Consider the following 27,544-nt stretch of genomic DNA (forward strand, 5'->3'; position numbering starts at 1 on the left):
TAATGCTTATTTCATATTTTTTTTTAATAAAAGACAAAGAATCACAAAGCAACAATATTTTCCACCATCTAAAATCTATTTTTCCCATGTGAAATTCTAAGTTTCTTCTGGGGAGGTTGCTGTTGTTGTAGCTACCAAGTTTGCGACCGAGACGAGGAAACACGTGGACTAAAAGGGACGGACGGACAGACGGGTGCGTTTGACAGCTTCTATCGTCTACAGAAAAAAAGCACATTAGACAGCAAGTGAGATCAAATCTACTCGGACTATGTGGTAAAAGGCTTTACAAACTTTCTTGATATAAACTTTGTGACATTTCTAAATGGAAGCAGCTTTTTCCCTTGAAACGTCACAGTACATCAAATCACATCAAACAGTTGCTACTTTACAAATAAATTACTGTATAGTAGAACATGTTTAAAAAAACAAACAAACAAAAAAAACATGTGCTCCTATGACAAAAAAAAAAGCCACATTTACCAGGACAGCTGCCTTCGCCTTCCACTTGCGCTTTACTGAGATGAGCCACAAGCGCAACGTGTTCCCCCAAGAGTTTAGTTGGAAATTGTACAAAAAATTAGCACAATATTAAATTTGGCGGTTTTCTAGAAACTGAGCCCTCATGAAAAAAATATTTTCCCATTCATTTAAAGGGGTTTGGGTCAGAGGAAAATATGATTGTAAAATAGATTATTAAAAGGGGAAGTAGACCCTTTTTTTTGGACAATATGTACTATGCAGCCCCACTAGTCTAAATATGGTATTCTGGTTAATATTGCATTAGTGGAATATGAGTTAAGCAGCAAAATCCAGCCGAGATGACATCACAGTTGCTTGGGTAACAACCCAATCACAACTCAGCTTCAGAAAACAGGTGAGCTGTGATTGGTCATTGCTTGAGCACTGAGCAACTGTGATGGCATCTTCAGTCGACAGCAAAGTAGCAAAATGGCCACCCCCTGAGATGGATAAAAACTGCTGGATTTTGCTTCATAACTCTTATTCCACAAATGTAATATTAACTCATTCAAACCCAAAAACTTATTAATACATTTTTTAATACTTTGTCCTTTACTCCCAAAAATGTATTTATACGTTGTTGTTGGTTGTTTTTTAAAATGTTTTTTTTATGCTAGAGAATGCAGAAGGCTTTGATACAGCTTCTGACATGAAGAGGTCGCTTAAAGCAATGGGCGTTATTACAAAAAAAACGTCCAGCAGGTGGCAGCAGAGTATAAGAGATCAGCCAGGGCCATTTTTGCAACAAGCTCTTTTTGCCAGTGTTTTCAACAGGTTTGTGAATAATGATGAAACTTTAGCTATATTTTAATGCTAATTGCTGAAAAATGGTGACAGATACAAATATATTTTTATCTTTCTAATCTTTTGGTGGGTTCCATGTTTTTATAGCAATAGAAGAGAATATTATGTGGACCTTGCAAAAATCTGTCAAAATCCAGTAAAACTATTGAGAGCGAAGGGAGTTGCTTCATTGAAAATGGCCGGAAGTGAATGAGTGACTAGTGAGGTCACATATAACGTATTATTGTCAAGAAATGTTTCCGGTTGACTTTCACTTTAAAAAGGAAGCCTTTTGAAGTGACCTCCATTTTTGTACGTATTCCTTCGAAATTCTCGTGAGAACAGGCTCTTTCAAATGTTTTGACTTCACACGGCTGAATGTGAATGTACATTACAAGCAGGGACAGATATAAATATATGGACATTCCTCATACATTCTGATTGAGGTCTGTGGTCTTGTGACATATATTAAAACCTGAGAGAAACAGACCGAAGCTTTAAACGTGCATCAACCAAATGTATTCAAAGCATCATGGCTGAGGGAAGCACAACGTTAGCACGGGCTACTGAATGGCGGCCTAATTGACATGACGTCCCACAAGAGGAATCGAGTAAGAAACAAATCATGGAAGAAAGTCTTCAAAAGAGAACTCGACTTTAGTCAACAGCACATTTTCAATCAGTGGGGGATATGAATAACTTAAAAAATTCAATTTGTACAAACACTATAAAAGCATTACACCTATAAAATAGAGAAATATGTCAAAATAGATCAAGTCTTAATTCAAACTTTACAAGAACATGTAGGCTACAGGTTGTCGGCTGGTCGAAAAAGAAGGAAATTTTGGTTAATTTTCCTGAGCAAAACCAAACAGCTGTCCGAATTAGGGCCCAGAATTGTCTTAATGTGAGGTACACAATTTCATCCAATGTTTGTCCCGAACGCATGAATAAACAAGAAGAAAGTCCCCTGGTGAATAGTCCAAGGGAATGAACACTGACAATCGAAATTAACTCAGAAACAGTGCATTTGTGAAACAAACAATTTTTAAAAAGGGAAGTAAACGTGTTTAAAAGCAAACATATCTGCTACAATTTTAGAGAAGGAGAAATAAGTCTTAAAACAATGGAAATGGATGTGAGAAGTTCTTCAGACCCTTCGTAGGTGAGGTTTGATCAGCACGGTGCAGCCCTCCTCTAACTTTCTATGAACAGCTCAAAGCATAAAAAGAAAGAAAACAAACACAATCTACTCAGATTCTGCTAGCGGGTGCACATTCAGAGATATGTGTGCGTGTATTAAATAAGAGTGGGTCCGTCAGCGCGTGTTGAGTTGCTGCACTCTGACCAAGGGACGTGAGAGATGGACGGTCAAAGGAGTAGCTGCTTGTGGTGCCCAGTTACAATGCTGATGCGCCGCCATCTTTCCCCTGTAAGAGACATAGTCCAAATTATAATCATTTAGGGAATAGTTCAAAATGTAATCTTGACATAGAAATGGCCATAGCTAGCTGGTAGGTATTTGAAGCTAACATACGTGTATAAGGTTGCAAAAGTGGTGGAGAATTTCCAATACATTTTTTGTTGTTTTTTTTCAGTAAATTTCCATGGGGACATGGGGAATTTGGAAAATATTTACTTAATTCAAACATTCCATTGGAATTATGTCAAATTATATAATTCTATTATATTTGTAATAATATATTTTTTCACAAGTATCAGATTTTTTCATGGAGTGTGAACGGTACAATTCCGATTTTTTCACACCTGGGCCTCTTTCGTATGTGGACTTGGCTGGCGGTAAAACGTTGCGAGTCGGGTTACTTCCGAGAACACTGCAACGTGCCGTTGTTTTGGGTTTACGTCACTCGACGTGTGCTCTTTGCGCATGCGAGTCACATCACGGGCGCGTTCGTTCACATTAGATGTCGCATTTGTTTTTTTAATGTGAACAGTACAAAAAAAAGATCGGATTTAACAAAACATCCGACATGGGAATCACACCCTTCAGTGTGAACGTGAAGAGACCACACTTAACTTATGTGATATAATTAGTGATTACTAGACCTACGGTTATATATATTTTTTTCAAAACATGCACGTTGATGTGATACATCTTTTTTTGGCATTTTATTGAAATGACTCGTGGGTTTTTAAAATGAATTAACATTGAAAAATTCTACACACTGTCTCTTTAAGAGCCAACCATCAATTTGATATATTCCTGTTATCTTCCCATAAAGCCCATAAATCTTAAAAGTCCTCGCATTTTGCAACCCTTCTTGTGTAAAAGTGCATACTGCAAGAATGTGTTTAGGTTTAACACCAGAGAGTGAGTTCTTCCACCTTGTTGTGCTGAAAATGCTGTGAAAAGTACTTTATAGCTCACACCAGACATTGGCACAAATGGTGTCACGCTTGAGGATGGAAAACTGTGACTGTGTGAAGTCGCACAGTTGTGACGATAACCTGAATAAGTGTGTAAAAAGCAAGGGGGAAATGCGGCTGCGGCAATTTTGCAAGAACTCAGTAAAAGAGCCCGCCACTCGTTTTATGCAGATTAATAAATAAAATATTGAAGGCATTCTTTCCTCTTAATCATTAACAAATGTCTGTCCTGGAAATTCTTTTGTGGAGAAGATGCAGAATATGTACTGTATACTTTTCTTTTAAGATGGAACCGAACATTTATGCTTAAACAAGGTCTAAAATGGCACCATATCTTATTTGATGATCCCCTCTAAATCCTCCTGTTCTTTGGTCTCTAAATATTTATGGACTACATCTTTGGAATCATGTCACTGAATCTGCTTCATGACAACAGGCTGGTCAGTTAAATGGCGTTGATGAAGCTCTGTACCTTATCCTGGTCCACTTCACTGTCGGCAGTTATGACAATTCTTTTCTCCACACGGGTCTCTGAGGAGCCACTTTTCACAATCTGTTTTAGGGAATACGGCAAACAATGGATATATTAATTAGTGCTGTCAAAGTTAAAGCGTTAACTAATTAATTAATCACAACAAATTATTGCATTAATCATTTATTAACGCAGATTATTCACCCTATTAATTTGGATTACAGATGATCCTTTAGTTGACAGCAAATTGTTGCGTTAAAGGTTGTGTTTGAGCAATGCATGCATTAAAGAAAAGTATTGAATAAATGTTTGCATATGACATTCAGAATATTTGTTCATGTCAAACTAATGGGGTCATTTTTTTTTCCATTTTAAATTATGCAAGTAATTAATTGATTCTAAAAAGAGGAGGATGAGCGTGTGCAGTAGATCAATTTTTTTTTAAAGATGTCCCTCGTTACATTAAATGTCGAAAAAATTAACACATAACAGTTGCTCTTTAAAATTTGACAGCCAAAAAATGTTGATTAAAAAAGCCTTTTTAATTAAGCGACTTATCGCAATTAATCAAAATTCTAAAATGTGATTAATCTGATTTTTTTTAAAGTAATCGTTTGACAGCTCTAATATGAATCATTTGAAATATGAGAGCACAAAAGCAGTTTGAAAAATCAGCAGCTGACCTTGGAGATGTGTGTAGTGGTGGTAGTGACGGTGGTGCCACTGACGGTTTCGGAGGTCTGAGAGACAGACACGGTGCTTTCTTTGTCCTCTTCTGTCCCATCAACTCCACCCTGAGAAAGACAAGCCCAAAAAATTTACATGATTGGTCATAGACAACCACTATATATGCCATCTGTATTTTGTCGTGTTTCAACAGGCAAATTGAACATACAGTATATTTGATCATCTATCTATGCCAGTGACGTATAGTGATTGGCTGAAAACTTAAATGTTTTACCACCAGAAGACAGAAGGTACACACAAAGGGAATTATCATTTCATGAGCGTCAACCAGGTATGGGGCTCTTCTTGCTGCTGCATCTCCCTTCAGGCGACTAACTGACAAATAGATGAAGTGAAGTGGGCGAGTCCGGTTCTTGAGCCCCTACCTTTGCAGACTCGTAGGTGACGGTCTTGGTTGGGACGATAGGGACTTCTGTGGTGGAGATGTCACTGGGTAAGGAGTTGGGGACAGCTGTGATGGTGACTGTTTGGGTCTGCACCAGAGGCGGCTGTGGATGGGAGCATAGCCCCCCGTGAGTGGCTGTTTAACCAGACACCTCGCACCCCCACCACAGCAAACTTCTCACACCATGCATGCCTTTAGAGGCCAGAAAGGATTGATTCACAATGAAACAACCGCATCTTCGAATCATTTCCGTCACCAGTGATTACAAAATGAAAGCAGAAAATGTGAAGTCTCAGAAATGAGCGAAAGATGACAGATAAAAGATGGTAAAAGAAAGTCAGCCTAGCGAGAGCACCATCACCATACCCGAGAGCCCACTGTGCAACAACTCATATGTGGCAAACAGCAAAAAGCGAGACAAGGAAAAAGCCTGAAGGAGACAGGAGGCTACCTGGAAGCTGCGTATGACATGAGGACCACCGCTCCTGAAATAGGAAGCAGGGGAAGATCCAACTATATTCCCAGAGCGCTCCAAAAATCTGGGACACGGACCTTCTTCTTTCTGGGTCTCGTCTAAATATTGACTGCTTGCGTCGAGGGAGGGAGGCAGTTGCACCATCTCCACCTCTACCATTGGCACCAGGGATGATACAATCACCACAAGCACTTCCTGATCACATGACTTGTCAAAAGGAACTCGGGGAGCCACGGCACTATGACCGAGGCTAGCAATGAGACTGGACTTGTTGGAAAAGCCCAAATTCGCTGCGGTTCCCGTGAGTGCAGCTCTGGTCTCTGAACCTCTGCACAGCGGACTAATGTGCAAGCTCTAAAAGAAAAAAGAAAAATACCAACCATTTAAATTATAACCACGTGAATATACCGTGTGTACTTCATTAGTACACCCACTTTCTATAAGTCCTTGAGCTTAAATGGGAAGTCAACCCAAATAATTGTTTTTGACGATAATATGTTCAATGCAGCCCTACTGGTCTAAATATGGTATTCTGGTTAATATTGCGTTAATGGAAAATGAGTTTAGCAGCAAAATCCTGCCGTTTTTATCAATCTCAGGGGGCGTCCATTTTGCCACTTACTGTCGACTGAAGATGACAGCAAGTGCCCTGAGATGGATAAAAACGCCTGGATTTTTCTTCATAACTCATAAACCAAAAATGTCATATTTAGGTCACAAATAACATATCATTGTCAAGAAATGCTTATGGTTGACTTCCATTTTAAATGACACGCTAAGGCAACATGTACAATATTGGAAATGCTACATCTTAACAAAACATGGATGTACTGTGGCAGGTAGATCTCAGTGACAAAATTCAATTAACCCAAGAGACTAAAAGCTGATATGACAACAAACAATACAGGTTGAGATAAATATTTTTATTAATACTGGGACAAAGAACCCATATTCATTGTTACTATCAAACCTATTTCGGTACACCATATTTCCTCAAAGAGTGGCCTGGGGATGCCCGTTGATTGGTCCACAGAGAATTGTTCTGTTTGGAATGAAGTGTGTAACTGCTCTAAATGAGCAGTTTGCCACTGTGACCTTTTGTCAATAGTGGCGTGCAGTCAAAGGCGGAAATAGGAAATAATTGTTCCCTACTCAAATTTCTGCACCTTACAAACAAAAAAGCACAAGCGCTCTGGTGAAGTTAGAATATGTTTGCACTTGCTGTTTGAACAGTCTGTTGTCCATTTTGTTGATCATGTTTTACCAAATAAATTGTTTCTTTCCTAAACAAATTCTCATAAGGTAGTTTCACACGCCTTTACACCTGTGGTGAAATTTGTTTTATTATTTTTTTTCTGTGGTGGAAACTTTAACCAAATGAAGGTGTATCGTATCAAACAAACTGTACCACTTGTTAGATTATTGGTGGCAACGAATGCTATTTTATTTTATTGCAGGGAAAAAAAGAAGGAAAAAAAAAAGAGTCATGTATGTGGAGGGAGATTTTTGAAGAAAATTCTAAAAGATAATGCAGTCGTTGATTGAGACATCTATTAGAGCTGAGGTCACTATTTGAGGACGTATGGTAAACTACAAAAGACAACAAAACAAACAAACAAAACAATTGTGCTACTATTGGTTGCTTACATCAGACAACGATCTAGATGTTCTGTAATTATACAGAGAACATAGCAAAATTAACTTTTTTGCTTTTTTTCTCACTAACAAGTACATGTCAATAAATATCTTGATACATGATAAAATGCACACACAAAAATATAAAATGCGTGAATACACAACCCGTGATGTGTAAATGGAATGCGTTTATTCTTTGGTCATGCACAAGGACTCATGCAGTTGCTATATACTGCCTTGTCCAACACTAGTGAACGACCCTCCCCCCCCAAAAAAAGTTTAAGTATTACAATTTAGCTGCCTTGTGGATTCTTATCACAGCATTAATAGATTGTGAAAAATATTTTGATGAATGTCTCAGTACACCAGAACTATTGGCTGATTTTAATAAAAATGTCTTTACTTCACAGTGTGAATAAAAGTAGGTAACATATGCTATATAAAATGCTAAATAAAAATATGTTTGATAATGAGTCCAACAAAAAGTCAGAAAAGATGTAAAAGAGTGTTGGATTCACATCCAGTTGTAATCAGTCTGTTTGGAAATAATAGTGTCAAGAAACAGAAAAGGTGTCAGTCTTGTTCCATGAAGGAGAGGGGGAAAAAATGGCTCCTCGAGTGGAGCGAAGGATGAGAAATGAGGAATGCTACGGTGATGTCAGAGAGGAGGCGGAGGACGGAGAAGAGAAAGAGCGAGATGGCAAGGTGATTGGGTTCTGTCTCCGCAGGTCACACTCACGCCTGTGTGGGACTTCCACAGAGTCCAGACGGCCCCTCAGCTGCGTTTGGAGTAGAAGTCTAGCAGGGGGCCGCGCGGGAGGCGGGTGACAAACTGAAGGGGGTGGGGGGAGCAGGGGAGAGAGATGAGAGGGAGGAGTTTTGATGGCCATTGAACTTGCAAAAATGCCAAACGTCAGTAGTTGAAATTTTGAAATTGTGTTTGATTGATCGATTGAAGGTCATGTTATTTCAAGCATGGAACTGCTAGCACATGCATTTTAACATGCATTTAAAAAAAAAAAAAGTTTAATCCCATGTAGGACTCTTACTTAAAAAAGACAGAAAGTCATCCTCACTTTTACCATTCTAGGCAAGAACCATACTGTATGTCGTCGTCTCTATACTACAGTTAGACAATTATTCTTCCAAGTATTGTTTTAAGTGTGTTGCATAACAGCTAGCTGCATTGTGTTTAATGACAGTAATTTAATCTGGCTATATTTGTTGTTGTTGATTCTCCAGCTCATTATAGATAATATTATTACTTGGTGCGGGTTCTCCACAAAAACAAATTAAGTGTCCAAGTGCAGACATTATGCGAGCAGTTAAATGGGAGCTACGCTAGAAAGTATCCTAATCCTTCATCCATCTGAAAGGCGATACTTGGTGTGATGTTTCAAATCAGATTATGCAAGATGCAATTCATGATTACCATTTATTCTAGTTATGATATAGTTACCGATTATGATGGTGGCTAGAGGGTAAAAACATCGAGCACAGCTGTGAATCAGACCTTCTCTCTTCAGGAACAAACAAAAGGTTTGGAGAAAGCAGCAGTGGGAAGAAAAGAGTGCAAAACAAAAAAGTCGTAGAAGCAGGAAAAAGTATGATGAAGAGAGCAGGGAAGGAAACTTTGCAGTGTGTGAGAACGTGCAAAAGTCATTTCAGGCATGCCATGCATGCAATGCCAGAAACGTCAGAAACATCCGATGCATGTGCGATGAAGCATGTCGGTGGAAAGCCGAAAATGCCTCATCCACATCAAACTTGACTGAGTGAGAATATACAAGTGTAGACCCTATTCAAACCGTCTCACCTTCATCAGATCATGCGTGTGCTGCATCTTACATGCCATAGCCATGAATAGGTCTGAACATGCGCACACAATCATTTCCCATCAAACTATCTAACAACCAAGAAAGCAGCCTGGAAGAGCCTCGTCGAATATTACATAATATAATTCCAGTCAATTGATCACATGGAACAGTGATTAAAAAATAAAAACATCCAACTTGCACATGGTTACTAGCACACACTCTGCTTTCCAAACACACACAACAACCCTGACAGCTGTCCAACTATTAGTAGATCTCTGATATATGATGATAGGGCGCATGCATATACAGTATGCGTCACATTTTCTGTATTTGATTCATCATGTGTGTGTGCTTGTCCTTTTGGTTTCCTTTCATACAATGATGTGTTGTTTGGTGTGTGACACTTACCCCATCTGCACTGGGCTGACCGTTGACACCCAGGGTACGTAATGGTGAGTGCGTGGACAGACGCTTGTCCCATTCACTGGGCTTGCACTCTGGCACTGCTTCCATGAAGTTCCTCTTCAGCTCGCTGATACTGGCGTGATGCCTGAGCAGGTCCTCCTGGGGCTTGTCAAACTCCTACAAAGGGAAAGGCCGGGTGAAGGGAAGAAGGGCCGTAGGGTTTGAGGAATATGGAATATGGCAGTAGGGCGGGAGGAAAGAGGATGGGGAAAAGAAAATTAATCAAGGATTATCATTACCTTTGGTAAAGGCTTGATCAAATATGACTAAATAAGCAAAAGCAAAGTTAGTGATTGAATTTCGATAGTTAATGAGTCACATCTTAAGTTAACTGGAATGTGTGATTTACATTATTGATCAACGGGATAAGATTTATTGTGCAACGCAGCGTTCTGTGACTTGTTTCATTGATGAAATTCCAACCTGTGCCATGATTTGTCAAACAGAGTTGATTGTAAAGCTTAAAATTTAGATTTAGTGGTTGGCAGAATGCTTGCAAAAATCTGGAAAACATGCTGCAAATCAGTGTAAGTGAAAACTGGGCTTCATTAAAAAAAAGAAGAAGAAAAAGGTTGCATTCAACACAAATGAACAAAGCAGCAATAACACTGAACATTTAGCATCAAGTTGACCTCTATGGATTGTGCAATCACACATAATGTAGCCAAAGCTTGAGTAAGGAACTACTGCTAATCATTGCCTACGGTGCATAGAGCAACTTCATGTTAAGTGTCCCCAACTTAGCATACATAGCACCAGAACATCATTATTTTTATTTTCATTTTCTAATCGCTAATAATTCATGCTAAATTAGAATTCCATTAGTAGATTAATTTTAGTTGCAAAATTGCAGAGACTGCCAGTGCATGCGTTTCAAGCAAATTAGCAAATGAGGTGGCGAAAGCATGGCGAGAGAAGCGCGTAAGCATAACAGGAGGATCCTGATGATCTGTTGTAAAAAATAAAATTAAAAAATAAAAACTGTGTCAAAATCAGTCCAGTTAGGTCAAAGTCTAAACCATAAACTACATACTTTCTATTTGTACATTCCCAATTGAGTAAGAAGAATATAAAAATATATAGTTAATGTAATTACTATTAATATTGCTTTGTGCTTTAGGTTTTAGAAAGAAAAAAATCTTCTTGTGAATCATGTTTAGCTTGGTTACCCTCACTAGAAGGATAGTTTTATGGACTGTAAAGTACAATCAGTGCAAGAACAGCCCTATTGGTCGAGGCCTTCAGCGTTCAGCAGCACACTCCTGGAAGAAGTGGATTAGAGCCGGCATAAACACACATTTGTTAGGTTATTTACATCGCCAATCGGACGTGCTGAATGCTGATGAGAGTTCAAAATCAAGCCTTCATGCAAGCGTGATATGAAACAGCAGCCAGTGCACCAAAGAGCAAGAAAACAAAGCGAGAGACGTGACATCTCCAGTGGGGATACAAACCTCCAACATTAAAAGGCTATGTCTCTTATAAATTGAGTCACCCTCAATTTTCTTAGCTCTTTTCTGTGAAAATTGAACAGAACAAAAAGGGAGGAGTCAGGGTGTCAGTTTCCTATGAAAGTAGCTACATGTCGGACATGCACACTATGACGTTCACTGAAGTGTTAATAAAAAAAAAATAAGATAAGGAGCCGCAAAGAGTCAACATGCAAAATAGTTTGAGGCTAATAATCAAATCAAATCCCTACAGGTATAAGTCCTCTAGTCTGATGTTACATAAAGAAACAAGCATGTGTGATGACACTAGTGGGAATAAAAAATTGGTTAACATGCCCTGTTTTTAGTGCACATTAAATCCATGCAAATGCATTCTAGTGGTTGCAACTGCATGCAATGAGGATAATAATGCCATTAAAGGCAAATGTGTGTACAACCTTGAGGCAATAATACAATTATGTAATCATAGTCCATATGGCTTGCAAATATTATATCCATTCTTGCATGTTCTATAAAATAAATTGAAATGACTCGAACTATATATGGCCGAGCTACTTGGATGCATATGAGAAGAAGATGAAATTATTGTTTTGGACGGAGCAAATTGTCAGCAGAAATGGAGAAATTACACACACGGCTAAGAATCTGACCTTTCGCAACTGCACCACCTCTCTGCTCGTCACCTCAGACTGCGAGGAGAGAGGGAGACATGTTAGCATACCTACCACTTATTGTCTTGAATGGAAACATGTCTCAGACACTTGAGACCGACACTAACCTGAATGTCCCCATTGATGGAAAGTGTCAGTGAGGAGTCAGTTCTCTGGTCAGTCCATACTGCTGACTACAGCAGCAAGAGACATAGTTCAGAGAACATTCCCTGATCTGTCATTTAGCATTTTTTCATTAATGAAAATATTTGAATGCTAATGCCTATTTTGGAGCTATCTCATGACATATTTCATGAGGCATCAGTTTTTCGAAGAAAAATGAAAATACTTGAAACTTTTAACGTAAAAATCAAATGACTACCTTGTCCTTGGTTTTTGATGGCTCAACAACTTCTAAAGTGACCTCAAGCTTCCTTTCCGCTTTGATTCCTGTCCTGATTGGAGTGGAAGTCTGAGGCTGGTCCAAGGGTGCCATTGGAATTCCAGCTTCTGCCAGAGCGGCTTGGGAGAAGACTGGTGCGCTGACAGGACGGGCGCTTCTCTGTGTGGTCACCACTGAACACAGTACAGACAAAGCGGAAGGGATCTTGCATTAGAAATCAATGTTGTAAAACGAATTATCTAAAAATATATATATATCACACACAAACTCCACACTGCCAAACTGCCACTTTGTACATATCGCAATCTTCTAAGGAATGAGCACACACACTGTAGTATACTTTACCTTGAATTTTCCTTTACAGACAACCTGAGCAGAGCACACACAAAATTCCGCCAAGTGGAAAGAATGACAAGCAGCGGTACAGTTCTTGTTAGGAAGCAAGAAGCTACCAAGCTCAATGTAACTGAGAAAGTGAGATTAGGAAGCAAAAATTCTTCAATCTGATGAACAAAATACTGTCGGACGTCCTTGAGTGACGGTCAAGCATTAATCCATCTTGATTTGATGTTAATAAGCAAGGGTCAAAAAGCAAAACCATGTGCAAGTAGCACATAAATTGACAGAATACCTGGCTTTCTGAATCTGCGGCCAACATCTAGTAGAACAAACCAATCATCATGGACATGGGTGTGTTTGAGGGGCCGTCTTTCTTCCTGGATCTGTTTCTCAAACTGGGGTCTCGCAAAAACAGAATTCCTTGTTTTGCTTTCAGAAGTTTTCACGCTAGGAACTTCTGCCGGGAATCTGGGGCGCTCAGGCACGGCAGCTAATTTCATAGAATATCATTAAATACTGAACATTGGGACACAAACATTTAGAATGAACTTCAGCAACCATAATCTATGTAGCCATGACGGACTGAGTCCTTTCCAATATACCTGTTTTCCTAGGAGGCACATCTAGAAGAGTAAACCAATCATTCTCCAGCTTTCTCCCTATTTGAACTGGCTGCGGCTGCTGCTGCAACGACTCTTGCATCCGCATCTGTTCCACTACAGTAATTCTCTGCAGTGAGTTCTGCTCTATGACTGCAAAAGCTTTAGATGCAGCTACATCAGGATACTTTTGGACCGGTTCAGCCACTATTGTAGAATAAAAAAAGTCTAAATCAAGCTTAGCCACAAAAGGCGATCTATTTCATTTATACCAAAAAATTATATATATGTGAACAGAAACTAAATCAAACTGTGCTTTGCGTGATGTAAAAGACATACCTGGTACTTTTACTGCATCTAAAAACCCAAACCAGTCATCATCCACCTCTCGTTGTTGTGGTTTCCTTTCAACTAACTTCACTGGCAGCCTCACCTTTTCTATGCTGGATTTTCGTTTTGTTTCTTTAACTGCGGTCACATTCACAATATTCTCAACCACAGAAACTGACAGGAAAAAATAGTACATAATGCAGATTTAAATTAAAGTTGTACAGGATAATTGAAAGTTTTTAAATTGTTCATGACGATACGTTTAGCGATGATTACCTGATGGTAAAGGAGCTGTTTTTTCTATGGTTTGTTGTTGGTACAATTCAAACCAATCATCTTCTCCTCCTCTCCCTGATGCTGGTCTCATTTCAGAAATTTGTGTTTCATCAAGCCTGGTGTTCTCACCAATTATCTTCATCTCCCATGTTCTAGTCTCAGTGGTTAACACCTCAGCCTCAAAAGGCTTCCTCATAGCTGGAGTAATTTCAACAGGCGCATCTGGCACAGGCAGACAGTCAACAGGAAAAAAATAATGTTTCTATTGGCCAATCAAAGGTAAATAAGCTGAACTCAAACACAAACTGTATACCTGGTGGTAGTATAACGGCTTCATCACGAACAGCATCAAATGCCACAAACCAGTCATCATCTTTCTCTGGCTGTGGTTGGGATGGAAGCGCTCTCATCTGGTCCAAACCAACCGGTAGCGGTTTCAGCTCTATCGCTTTCACTTCAATCACAGGTCCTACATCTGGATAGATTTGAGCTGCCTTTGCTCGGGAAACTATTTCAGAGGCGAAAATTAGATTCCTCTGGTGCACTGATATGTGTGAAAAGCACAAGACGAAAGTGAGATGTGGGTACCTGGGGGTACAAAGGTCGTTTCTATGGGAATAACATCCAACAGTAGAAACCAGTCATCATCTCTCTGTATGACTGACGGCAATATTTTCAGCTCAGGATACATTTTCTTAGAACCCTCTTCTTTTTGCACCACCTCTCCTACTACAACCTCCACTCTTTCTTCAACTACAGTAGAAAAACCTTTTTCAGCATATGTCTGAACATATCCAGCCTGGGTCACTTGACAAGAAGAAGGATGTGAAAATATTAAATCAGTGGCGGCTCCATGTATTAATGAAGAGTATGTTTGGATGTTGGCAATACCTGGTGGTACAAACTGTGTTTCTCTGGTGTGAACATCCAGCAGTAAAAACCAATCGTCGTCTATTTCTCTTAGACTGGCTAGCGTCATTGTGACCTCATTTTGGCTCAGATCCTCTTTTATTTCTGTTTCTTTAACTATTACAACATCCATGGGTTCATCTCTCATTTCAACTGGCACATCAGTCAGAGAGACATCTTCTTTAGCAGACACATCAACAGCAGCTACAAGAAGAAGATACAAACTCTCAAACTCGACAGATGGATTTTTAGATAGAAATGCCAGCAAAGCTCAGCGTGATTGTTTGCTTTAGTAAAGATGTGAAGCAGTACAGGGGACGTTAGCAATACCTGGTGCTACATAAGTGGTTTCTTTGGAAACAACATCCAGCAACACAAACCAATCATTGTCTCGTTCTTTCACCGGCTGTTGTTGGATTTCTTGAAGATATGGTGGCGCCTCTTCTCTTATCTCTGTCTTTTCAAGTTGCACTTCCCTAATCTCTTCAAGTTTTTCAACCATAGAGAACGAACTTTCTGCTTCTATCTTGTCGGGTTCCTTCAAGGTAACTGGTGAGTAAAATATGTGAGCATGAGACCAAAGCAAAGCTTAAAGCAGCACAGGGGAACACAGCAGTACCTGGTTTTGCATGTCTGGGAACACCATCCAGCAATACAAACCAGTCATCTTCTCTTTTTAGAAAGGTCTGTGGTGGAGGAATGTCTTCTACTGGTCGCTCTTCTAGTAAGACCCTTTTTTCCACAACTGCTGTAACCACTGATTTTGAAGTTAAAAACTCCCCCTCATCCATCACAACACGTTTCGTTGATGTAACTGAACAAGGTGAAGAAAAACAAATTAAATACTTGGACACAAGTAAGTTGCACCAAAGCTCGAAATTAAGCAAAGCTGGTTGATGTGCAGGAAGCCGTTGATAAGAGTTTTGTTTATAAATGCAAAAGACAGTTGAAAATCCATAGTCTCAAATTAGGAAGCATCAGGCTATCCATTGTTTTTTGGTTAGCGCTACTACTGACAAAAAAATGAGCGAGAAGATTTAAATTGCTCAATGCGAAATGCCATTACTGTACCTGATGGTTTGATAATAGGCGTGTATGGAGGACGGTCAAATAGCATAGACCACATATCCTTATCTTTGTTTGGTGAAGATCCATTTTCAATGTCACCAACTTCCCTGTCAGCTCTTTCCTCCAATATTTCTGTCTTCAATCCAATCTCACTGTCTTGGCACGTCTTTTCTGAGATTATCTTTAGAATTGTATCTTCCATAGCTTCAAGCCTCTGCGGCCTCTGATCCACAAAAGCAACTCTCTTCTTAGTCCTTACCTCGCTCTGATAAGAGACCTGAGAAGAGGAATTGACAGGTTGAAAATTAAACTTTTCCTCCACCTCATCTTTCCATTCCTCTTCTATCTGACGTAGCTTCTCTCGCAGACTATAATCAAACAAATTCTCATCTAGTCCTTTTTCAGCATCGTCTTCTTCAGGCAAAAGGCCCTTTAAAAACACCTCTTTTATTTGCTCCTCTAATTCATCTTTTTCTTCGTCCTCATTCATGTTCGCCACAATCATCACAGAATTTTTCAACACAGTCCGTGTTATGGCTTTACTTTCTTTCTGCAGTTCCTCCTCCTTTAGTTTGGTAACTTCTTGTTCCCCTAACTCCTCTTCTATCACCTCCTGAATCCTATCTGACATCTCTTCTACTTCTTGGAGCCTCTCTTCTAAATCTCTAACTTTCCTCAGCCTCCTCTCCAAATCTTCCATCTCTTCTAGTTTCTCCACCACCATCACCATCTCCTCTAGCCTCTCAATGACCTCCTCATCTGTCAATTCTTGCTCTTGTACAGACATAGCCTCCTCCTCATTCACGTCGCGCTGGGCTGCATTGAGGAGAAGCAGGAATGGAACACAAAACGTGATGCAAAAATGAGTGTTATGTCTCATTAACAATATTCAAAGTCTGCTTGCAATTCATACCATCACACAGTAACTCACGCTGAGGTTTATCGACAGTTTTATACAAGGACAGGCTGGGGATTCGATCAAAGTAGTGGAACCAATCATGAACTCGTTCCTGTGCTGGTCGCAATAGCCTGTCAATAGAGCTCATGCTTGCCAAGCTGAAATTAGCTGACAATATGAGAAGAGAAATAATTTACACCAAATGAACAAAAAGACAGAAGTGTTCAATAAATGCACATTGAGCACACTTCTGAAGCTAGCAGGGATTACAAATGCTCATACCTGGCCATTCTACAAAATCAAAAGATGGGGAAAATGGAAAGGGAGGATCTCGTTCGACCAGTGTAGACCATTCATCTTCTTTTCTCGTCTGTAGTAGAGCATCAGATGAAAGCTCCCACCATGGCCGACTGCCTGCCTGAGTATTCCACGACTGAATAAATGTCTGTTCAGACTCACTTCTGGCTGTGAAGAGATGATCGATTATGTGATGATGTTTTCTGGTGTTTCAAGTTACATGAAAAGTGTTTAAGCAAGATCTTGGTGAGTCCAGAAAGCAGAGGTTACCAAGAAAGCTCAATGGTTAAGAGTTTCTAATTTGGCCATTCAGCACAAATGCGATGCCCAAAAACGGCAATGTTGTTTCAACAAGTCATTGAAGCAGAGATGGTTACAAAAAGGGGAGACAAGTTAAGATGATGAGAACAAAGCTCCTGAAGTAGGTGCATAACAAACATCAAGCTGCAAATTCTGAGCAAGCCACAAAAACAACAATGCCAAGCCTGAATCAGTCAGCGCATTGTGCAGTGACCAAAGACACCCTGGGATCATGCCAGGGGAAAGACAAAGTGGTTGGCTGAACAGTGCAATGAACTGACATCGGCATCCATAGTTGAATGGTCTTTCTGGTCAGAGCGTTAAACATGGCAAAGGAACCATGGATTGGTACATTAAAGGAAACCGTAAAGCCATTAGTAAGCACAAATAATATATGGTGCTGGGGGCAAAGCTCCACACAATTCCAGGTACCTGGAAATTCTATGGAAGGATGAGGGTTTTCAGAAACAAGCACCGTCGACCAGTCATCAACCTCACACCTGGTTGATGCTGTGAGGCTCTGGAGAGTCTTGTCTACAGCTGTTGGACCGAAAGAAGCGTATCTTTCTGTATCTTGTGCTCCATGATGAAATGTGTGTGTACTGTAGCACACAGTTAGGGCTCCGGAACATACCTCCATCTAAATTGCGGGAGAGGCGTTTGCTTGCAGAGCGTGTGAAGCGGGGGGCGGGGCGGTCGATCATGGAGCTGGCTTGCCGGGTCTGGGCCTGGGTGCGCCCGCTGTACCTGAACTTGGAGCCCAGGACGAGGAAGCGACGTGACGAGGGAGGCTCAGTTGTTGAAACCCTGAGGAAAAGGCACATTTCTTCCATTTCCATTGACCATGGAGCAACAAGCCAACAGATGCACTACTGTACATTATTTCAAATTCCAAAATTGGCAGTGTTGCGTAACTTGGTAAGCAACAACTTTGACCCTTAGATGGTTCATTCTCAGGTCAGGGCGAGTGCACCGTAGCTAGAGCCAACTTCACGGATTAGGCTGCAGTTAGCCAATTATGCAGAGGGCAGGCATGTGTTGGGCAAGAAGGGGCATGACATCCAAAGTGGGCAAGATCAACCTGTTCTTACCTGAAGAAGGTGTGATGCTCAACGCAAACTTTCCACAACTTCTTCGAGGCTTTGTAGTTTGGGAGTTTGAAGCCGATAGTGCTTTCATACTGCTCTTGCTGTGTGCCAAGAAAACAAAACAATTAAGGCAGGGTCAAAAAGGGTCACATTCAGTTGATCACATTAGTCTGGCAAACAGCATGAAGCATGACATTTACCCCGGAGCAAGGTCGCATTAGTGCATTCTAAATCCCGTGCAGTCAGACCGACTACTATATTGAATTTCAGTCATTTAAAATATTACGACTAGGAATACTTTATAAAGCCTAAAAAAGAGAGAAAGGGGAAACGTCCCTCAATTAACACAGTAACTAATACATCAGGACCAATATACAGTTACAGTATATATAATACAGAGCAAAAAATATATATAGAATTTTATTTTTTGTTACCAGAAGACCCAGTCATGATATGCAAAAAAAAAAAAAGGTGTAATTCAACAAATGCGTATTTTTATTTACCTCAGACGGCCGGATCTTAATGAAGAAGCTGCTGCGTTTGTAAGAGATCTTGAGAACTTTTGGCCAAGGGAAACGGTTGATTCTCAGCTTGTCTTTGTAAACCATCAGACCGCCAGAACAAACTCCAAGTGTAATGTCCACACCATCAAGATCCTGCAAAAGCACAAACAGTCACAGTGACAGGCTATTACATAGTCCTGTGGTTTCAACACTAGTCCACTGGGGGGCCGACTTTCAAAAACTATGAGGTCATGGAGTTCAAAAGGTATGTACTGAGACACCTGGCATAATTTCTCTATTTTTTTAAAGCTTTTATTAGTGTTGCAATTATAGCGTTTGGCCATGTTATCATACCAAATGTGTTGTATTGCACAGACATGGTATAACAGAGGTGGTGTGTTCTTTGTAGTCAAATTGCAATACAGTTAAATTATTGCTACATTTGGTGGTGGTGAATATGACACGCTGAGTTACAACACAAGTGCAATTAATGACACTCTTGTCTCTAACAGAATTTTACCTTGGCTTGGTGAAGGTCCACACCATACATGGCAAGTTTCTTGGCATTTTCCAGGAACAGCATGTCTGCTTGAGCTGGAGTCATTGACCTTTCACACAAAAATGTTTCTGAATCAAATCTTGTATACAAGTTCTGATTCTTCTTCCTTCAGTTTTTCCTTCTGGAGGCTTACCTATAAGTGCGATGTAACTCCATCACCTTTCCCTCCAGCTCTTTGCTCTGTCCAGGAGCAAGAATAAGATTTTTAACATAGTCAGCTCCATGGACTTCCGGGTCATATTCACCAAGCTCCGACTGTGCTGTGTAAGAGCCCAGCAGGGATAGGGTGACAAAGGAACATGGAAGAACCCCATCCATGATGTCCTTCCTCAGCTGGAGACACAGATAGTACCTGGAAAAGAGAAGATCTTCTATAATGTATCAAGCATTAACGAGGTAGTTGACATTCGTTCAAATACAAGTTTGCTTCCCACTCCTAAATATGAATCTAGAGGCAGGCAAGGTTGTCTAACAAAAACATAATATGTGAAATTCACCTTGTGAGGTCTTCAGTAAGCTGTGCCGGGTCAGGAGGATAGAACCTTATGTTGAAAGTAAACTCGTAGACAGCACCTGGCACCTGTTTCCTGATTTCCTTGGCAGGTTCCAGCCATGTCTGACAGGGGAGAATATATATCAGCAATAAATCATAATACAGTACATCATATGGTCAATTTAAATTGTTGCCCGATGTATTGGATCTAATTTTGAGGAAGAAGGAACTTGGGTTGGTTTGATTTAAAACACAATAAATTATACACAGATCAAATAGGATTCGATTTTTGAAAACTGCATTTGTACAACATGTAGGTTTTCATGAAATATTGAACATCTAGAAATCATATAACAAAGGTGTTTTTTGTTTTTTTAATACTTTTCAAATAATGTGAAAATCTTTTCTCTCTCTCTGGGAAAACTAAATACATTTTGACAAAGCTTGTTTATGTAATATATTAACTTTTTATATGTTCAATAATTTATCACTATAAAATGAACTGTCAAACTAAATGGTAGAACTGGTCCTTATGTTTGTTGTCAAAAAGTAATACCACAACCTCTGCGGGTATTTCAACTTTTTTTTTTCTTATGCAGAGTTGTATAGCGCAGAAAAGGTAACCCCAGAAAAATATAACAGCTTGCAAGCACATATCTCAGGTTGAAAGTTTCCAAACACATGAGTGGCACACTAACAAAATCCAAGCAAATGATGTTAAGTTTAAAGCTGACCTTGCTGGTTGGTGTTTCCCAGTGAGCAAGACCAAAGTAATCTTTCTCCAGTAGGTTGAGGTTGTCACACACTTTAGTGATGAGCTCATGTCCTTTAGCATGTTTCTAAACGAGAAGATGCAATCAGAAAGACGAACCCGATCATTTGTGAACAGCCTGTAACGTGTGTGATCTCTTACATCAAGCTCACACTCATACTGAGTGTCATCCAGCAAAGTGACTTTGCACTGAATTGTTTTCTGTCGTTTGGAGCCTTTGGCATCGTCACCCTTCTTCTCAGTCTTCCTTTCTTTCGCAGGCTTTTCGTCTTTGGGCTCCTCATCTCCCTTTGCTTCCGTCTCCTCTGCTTCTGCTTCTTCCTCTTTCTTCTCTGCACCCTCCTCCTCTTCCACGACTTCCACTTCTTCTGGCTCCTCCTTGATTGCACCTTGTTCCTTGGGTTCCTCTGGAGCTGGCTGCTGGAGGAGTCAGAACGGGAGAAGAGGTAAATGCATAACATGAGTTTGAAAATTTGAGCTCAGTAACAGGTTTGAGGAAAACTCCTCTTTGCAGTTTTTGCACTGACCTGCATCTCTGCGCTGCTGAGTGAGTGCTGATCAGGAGCGTGTTCAGTCTCTGGCTCAGTTTTAAGTTCTGGTTCTGGGGCAGCAATTGGTGCTTTCACCCGCGCCTCACTTGACCCTTTCTCCACGTCCTTCTTGCCCTTTTTCACTTTTTCTTTTTTCCTCCCTTTGTCTTCTTCCTGTTTATCATCTGCCTTCTTCTTCCCCTTTTCCTCTTCCTTCTTTTTGGGCTCTTTTGATTTCACCTCTTCTTTCTTTTTGGCCTCCTTCAATGCTTCCTCTTCTTTCTTTTTGGTGTCCTTCAGTTTTTCCTCTTTCTTTTTGTTCTCCTTCAATTTGTCCTCCTCTTTCTTTTTGGCCTCCTTCAATTTTTCCTCCTCTTTCTTTTTTTCCTCCTTCAATTTTTCCTCCTCTTTCTTTTTTTCCTCCTTCAATTTTTCCTCTTTCTTTTTTTCCTCCTTCAATTTTTCCTCCTCTTTCTTTTTTTCCTCCTTCAATTTTTCCTCCTCTTTTTTTTTGGCCTCCTTCAATTTTTCCTCCTCTTTCTTTTTTAATTTCTCCTCCTTCACCTTCTCCTCCTCCTTCTTTTTTGCCTTTTCCTCCTCTTTCTTCTTGACTTTTTCTGCCTCCTTTGCCTTCTCTTCTTCTCGCTTCTTCTCTTTCTCCTCCTCCTTCTTCTTTGCCCTTTCTTCTTCCTCTGCTTTTTTCTTAGCCTTTTCTTCTTCCCTTTTCTTCACCCTTTCCTCTTTTTCTTTTTTCTTTTCAACCTTTTTATCAACTTTTTCCTCCTCTTTAGTCTCCTTCTCAGGCTCTGTTTCAGTGCATTTATCTTCTGTCCTCTTCTCTTGTTTAGTCTCCAATTTTTCTTCTTCTATTTCTACAGCTTCCTCTACCTTTGCCTCTTCTTTTTGCTCCGCTTTCTTCTCCTCTTCTTTCTTCTCGTCCTCTTTATTCTCCTCCTCTTGCTTCTTGTCCTGCTCCTCTTCCTTTTTCTCCTCTGCGGTTTTCACCTTCTCTGTATCCCTTTCTTCCGTTTTCTTCTTGGTTTCTTTCTTTTTCTTTTTACTACCCTTCTTCTCTATTTTCTCTGGCTCAGTCTTTTTTTCCTCTTTTTGTTGTTTCTCTTCACTCTGTTTTATCTCTTTCAAATCAGATTTCTCCTCTAGGAGAGCATCATTCTCTTCAGTTTTCACTTGTTCTTCTTCCACTTTCCCAGCCTGTTCTTCTTTGTCCTCCTTTTCTTCCCTGGCTTTCTCTGCCTCAAAGCCTTCTCCTTCTGAGCACTGTGAGCGGCGTTTAAGAAAAGAGGAAAAGAGGCGAGAGAGGCCTTTTCCAGCAGAGGTTCTGGTGCGAGGCTTCAGCTGCTCTTCTTCAGGTGAGGAGGCTGCATCGGCAGAGCCAGGCTCAGCAGCCTGTCCCTGTGCCTTCTTGCTCGACTGCTCACCCTCTGGCTCTGGTGCTGTTGCCTCGGGACTCTGCTTGTTCTCAGGTTCGGGTTCAGCCGCGCTAGCCTTCTGCTTGCCTTCAGTGTCCGCCTCGCTCACGGCACTTGCCTCTGTTGTCATGGTAGCCACTGGGATGGAGAACAAGAAACTAGTCAGAAATGTAGACAGGTCGCAGTGCTTTTCAGAAAGTGACAGAGAACAACACCGCTGCACTTGAAACCAAATAAACAAGATTAGGATCAATGAACTATAAGCTTGTGTGTCGTAAACATGCGTAATTCTGTTTGGCAAACATGTGCTAATAAATAGCAACGCTACACCCTTAGTGAAGTATATAAAACAAAACATTTTATTTTAGTTATTCTTTCTGCTTCTAAGGTTTCATAACTAATAATACTAATACAATAATAATATGTCTATTTTGTCTATTCAAAAGCATTCATACATTGAATTACTATCAACAAACAATTATGATGTTTCTTTCCCCTTTTAGTGGCATTTAGCCAACTGTCAACCACAGACTACATTCACGATACACACTCATTCATACAGTAGACATCCTGCAAAGCACGCACATGCACAGAATCCTACAATAGCTGTCCTTGTTGGATGGTGGGTCCAATATCACAATCGCCTGTTGCAGACTCATTAAATCTTACGGTCACAAAGGAAGCATTCTACACTGTGTAGGTGCCTATTAGCATCGCTTGTACTATCCGTCCCAACCTGCGTAGTTTTACCTTCTCACATACAAGAAGAGCTTGATGGCAAGGAAACGCGCAATGTTTAAAAAAAAAAGTGCACACACCAACTTTTTCCAATAAATGTTTTTATAGTTAACAAGCACGACCGTTTGGCTCCTGACCCGTCCAGTTATTCAACATAAAGAAAACCTTGCAACATTTAAAAATGACACCTCCAAAAAGCCTCATTGTAACTGTACACTTGACAGTTGCAGCAAAGCTGCCTTGCAGTTTAATGAACATGACTTTGTTGGGGTTGTGCAGAGGACAGATCTCACATATTTAGAAAGGCCTTACTTGCCGATTAAAGCCGTTGACTGGCTGAAATAAACAGCCAGCATTATGCAATCACGCAACCTCTGCTGGCTGAGATAGCGCCCTTACATTAGCGATACATCTCGCCTGAACTAAGTCCTGCCTAATTGGTCACTAATGTTGCCGTGTTAATGTCCGCCATATGAGTTCAAGGCCCCCGCTGCCGTGTATGAACTGGGGGGAGGGGAGATGCTCGTCAGGCAGACAGAGGGGCAGGCCAATCTTCCAGATGTACAGGGCCGCCCCAAAGGGTGCATGCTTTGGCCCACTATACCATGCATGCACCTCCCATTGGATGCAGGGGGGAGGGGGGTACACACACACACACACACACACACACTAAAATCCTCTTTAGCCCTCCCATTGTTTGAGTCCAGTGACCAATAACTACACTGCACTCTATAACTAATCCTGACTACCCTTCCCCCCAAGAGACCCCCCATAGGCCTTTTCCCGAGGTCACCACGCTCACACACTCGCAACTATGCATCAGTGCTCACAGCCTCCACTGGGTCTTTTAATGCTCTGTCATCTCAATTCTGATTGTCAGGAAGCAGACATGCTCCTAATGGACCAGCTGAGCTTGTGCCTGCTGCCTCCTCCATTTTGAGTTGCCTATCTAACATCTCAGCTATCGGCCAGCTGAGCAGGGGGAGTCTTAATCACTTGACTGATGGAGATAACAGAAGCGGTCTCGCTACATGAAGTGCAGCGTCTTTTTTTTACTTTTTTTGCACCGTGGAGCCAATCAAATAAATACCACTGTACTGTAAAGAAAAAGGCTGCCCTCAATACTACATAATTAGTCTCTAATAAAGTAAATTATAGATGAAGTAGGCCACCCTCAAGCAAGAGTGAGTTGAATTAATTCCCCTACAGGAATATTATGATTGAAATGTGATACTGAACTTCTTTAAGTTATTTTTTTTCTTGGCCACACTTGTCAAGTCGATTTAGAATTTGTCCAATTTGCCGAGAAAAATTCAAACAATTTCAATGTTAAATTCAGTCTCATGTCATACGTGTGTGATGCTTCACAGGTGCTCTGACATGGTGTGCACATGTGAGATGCAGTGAGACAGGAGGGCTGAATGAGGAAGAGGAGGAGGAGGTATAGTATATAAATAGCTGTTTGCGCTCAGGACGCTTGGACTCATTAGTTCGCATTTACTGACGAGCTCACATCTATTTATATTCACATGGCACGCATATGCACATATATACATATGCATCTATGCTTGGCCCAACATGCATAAAATTCTAGCAATTAGTGTTAATGTTCCCATCTTGCAATCTTATACACATGAGTGGGAATGGTGATAAACATTCCGAACATACATTATCTTGTCAATTTAAGGTAAGGAAAGCATTTCACCTTACCTGCCACTAGGAGTAGGCTTAAGGAATTAGCAGGAGTTTAGAGTTAATCGGGCCGAGTGAGATTATCTCTACCTACCTGGCTCCACTGACCATCTCACTGTCTCGATTAGCGATAGACAGATATGGGGCTTTTTTTTTTCGGGGGGGGGGGGGGGGGGTACACCGATTGTAGTAAATAATAAAAAATAATAATAAATTAAAAACACATAATAATAGTTCCCTAAAGTTAATTGATCTCTCATCAGCCAAATATCAGCCCAGATGATCAGCCTGCCCAATAATTGCTCTCTCCCTACATTTTCCATGCACTTGGACTCACTACCAGCTCCCGTGTGGGTATGCAGCTTGAGTCTGTGTGGGTGTGCAATGGAGACGAGATGGTAAAGACATCGAGGCAATCAGCTATGCTGATTCGTGGTTTTACAAGGAGCTCCACCCTCCTGGCTAAAAACTAAGAGAATCAGGATATTTGCCCTCAGACCACATGGTTACTCCAAAAATTAAACTTGCTCAGCAAACAAATGCTGACATGCATGCACACACATGCCTTTTTACACTGGAGTAAAAGTTCACTTAATGCAAACAGGCATGCCTAACAACTTTAGCAATATTTACTACATGAGGATTGACTGGCTATAGCAGACATTAGCCATCCATCCGTTTTATGAATCCTAAAGAAAGAAAGAAAGAAACTTTACAACACTAAAATCTGCAGTGTCATTAATGTGGGAAGACACAATTAAATGGATATTAAACCTGAACAGGTACAAGGTCATTCTAAGACATTGAGGCCTTGTTGGGTACACAGTTACAGAGGCTTATTTCAGTGTTAACTTATCCAAACCCAGTTCCCAATGAATCAATACATACAGATGGCAAGTGCTGCTGATAGTGTAACATGAACCACCAAGGGAAATGAATGAAGCAGCCGGATTGATTTAGTATGGTCGCACTGTAAGTGATTCCAAAACCATTTCCAACGTTGGCTCAGCCAAAGCTGCGAGAATAGTGTGCATCACAGCACATTGAGGAAGAAGGCTTCCAAACGTTAAACATTTTGTCAAGAGATTTGCATGTAACATTGCCAAATATGCTATGACAAGAAACATAATATCATCATCGACCATGTGCAACACATGACGCAAAGTGTATCCATTTAAAGTATGATGAAAAGTGAGTGAATTCTACAGTCATTCACAAGGAAAGGACTGTGCATGTGGAGTTTGTTTATTTAGCACAACACAGTAGTAGTCTAACTGCCCAAACGCATCATAACTCCCAAAAGAGGATTACCAGCAGCAAGCTCCTATGGGACCTCAATAACCTCACTCTCACACAGCAGAGCCACCGACATCCTTCAGCATCACTTACATGCTTTCAACACTGCTGATTCAGCACTATACTGGAGACCCCGAGCAATGGAGTGCCATCATTTCTTAACCTCGCTGTTTCCTCTTGCTACTGGGTGCACCACATGAACCCAGACTGCCTCTGCCTCATCCTCCACACGTGATATCTGCAGCTTCATGAAAGATTATCTGACTATATTTATCCAGCACTATCATCAATGGAGATGAGGCTTATTGCACGGTTGTCACTTAAGTGTGTTAGACAGCTATTTTTATATTCTGTGCCAAGTGACTGTGAGTATTTTAAAGCACCTCCCCTCTTGAGGTGAAAGCGAGTCAAGCAGAAACATTTAATTCAATAGCAGAGGCATCTTTAAGACAGCGTGAAGCACAGCTGCACGTCAAATAAGTGGCTTGTGGAACAACCGTTATGTAAGATAATAATTATACAGAGGTGCCGACATGTATTGAAAATTATCCAGCTCGTTTAACAGAGAAAACATTTTTTTTTCAACAGTGAACCAAATCCTGAAGTATTACTTTCGATGTATTAATTGGTGTTAAAAAGAATGCACACGGCAATATGCAATGTAATTGTATGCATGTTTGAGAGGAGTGAAAACATGCGCCCCCAGCCATCTTTACCCATCCAACTCACATGTAAAGATAGCGACTACTTTTGATTTGTGATGTTCCTTATTCCTTTTTCACCCGAGAAAACGCACAATTCATTGTTGCATTTTTATCAGAAATAAGGCTTAGAAGCAATTTAGTAATGCACCATAGATCTGATTTTATTTGGAACTTATACCGCAAATAAGGTGCAGTTATGAGCGGTCTGTGTCGCTCCACCGTGCAGCGGCTCTTTAAACAGTCCGAGTACGAAAATGGCGCCGAATGTGCGGCAAAACAAAAACAAACAACTAACCCTTCGCATCATCGTCCTCGGTATATTCGGACTCACCTGCTGCAGGTTTCGCATCAATGGAAAGAGCAAAGAAAAAGTCCAAAAGGACAAAAATCCCCTATTCGGCACGTTCAGATAAGGAACAATGTTGCGGAGCCACACATGCTTTGTTGTGCTGAAGGTGTCCGACGCTCGTAAAGGGGCGGAGCCTCTCCGAGGCTTGGACCCCTCAGCACCCAGCAAGCCCGCCTTGACGACT

The 27,544-nt window shown here is 40.7% G+C and overlaps 1 protein-coding gene across 15 annotated transcripts; it reads right to left on the reverse strand.

Moving 5' to 3' along the window:
• Nucleotides 1–27,480, reverse strand: LOC147172103 (uncharacterized). Of its 15 annotated transcripts, none has more exons than XM_086078746.1 (33): nt 27,343–27,480; nt 21,149–22,719; nt 20,763–21,038; nt 20,584–20,688; nt 19,854–19,972; nt 19,490–19,708; nt 19,318–19,405; nt 18,798–18,950; nt 18,298–18,395; nt 17,841–18,013; nt 17,639–17,746; nt 16,892–17,074; nt 16,643–16,777; nt 15,715–16,527; nt 15,263–15,457; nt 14,974–15,192; nt 14,626–14,847; nt 14,323–14,541; nt 14,048–14,242; nt 13,735–13,956; nt 13,468–13,632; nt 13,132–13,335; nt 12,822–13,019; nt 12,170–12,363; nt 11,916–11,981; nt 11,788–11,826; nt 11,141–11,203; nt 9,630–9,803; nt 5,746–6,123; nt 5,275–5,397; nt 4,846–4,956; nt 4,163–4,243; nt 1–2,732 (listed from the first exon to the last, which is right to left on the reverse strand). In XM_086078746.1, exons 2-33 carry the CDS (start codon nt 22,709–22,711, stop codon nt 2,703–2,705), a joined length of 7,131 nt encoding a protein of 2,376 aa, XP_085934872.1. In that variant the 5' UTR covers nt 22,712–22,719; nt 27,343–27,480; the 3' UTR covers nt 1–2,702. The 15 variants fall into 15 exon arrangements, with proteins under 15 accessions (XP_085934872.1, XP_085934870.1, XP_085934871.1 ...); XM_086078744.1 differs by having other exon boundaries at nt 16,625–16,777; XM_086078745.1 differs by having other exon boundaries at nt 20,763–21,041.
• Between the last annotated feature and the right edge of the window lie 64 nt (nt 27,481–27,544).

Source organism: Leptonotus elevatus, chromosome 6 (assembly GCF_054856555.1).
Source record: "Leptonotus elevatus isolate MCC_2025b chromosome 6, RoL_Lele_1.0, whole genome shotgun sequence".
Lineage (NCBI taxonomy): Eukaryota > Metazoa > Chordata > Actinopteri > Syngnathiformes > Syngnathidae > Leptonotus > Leptonotus elevatus.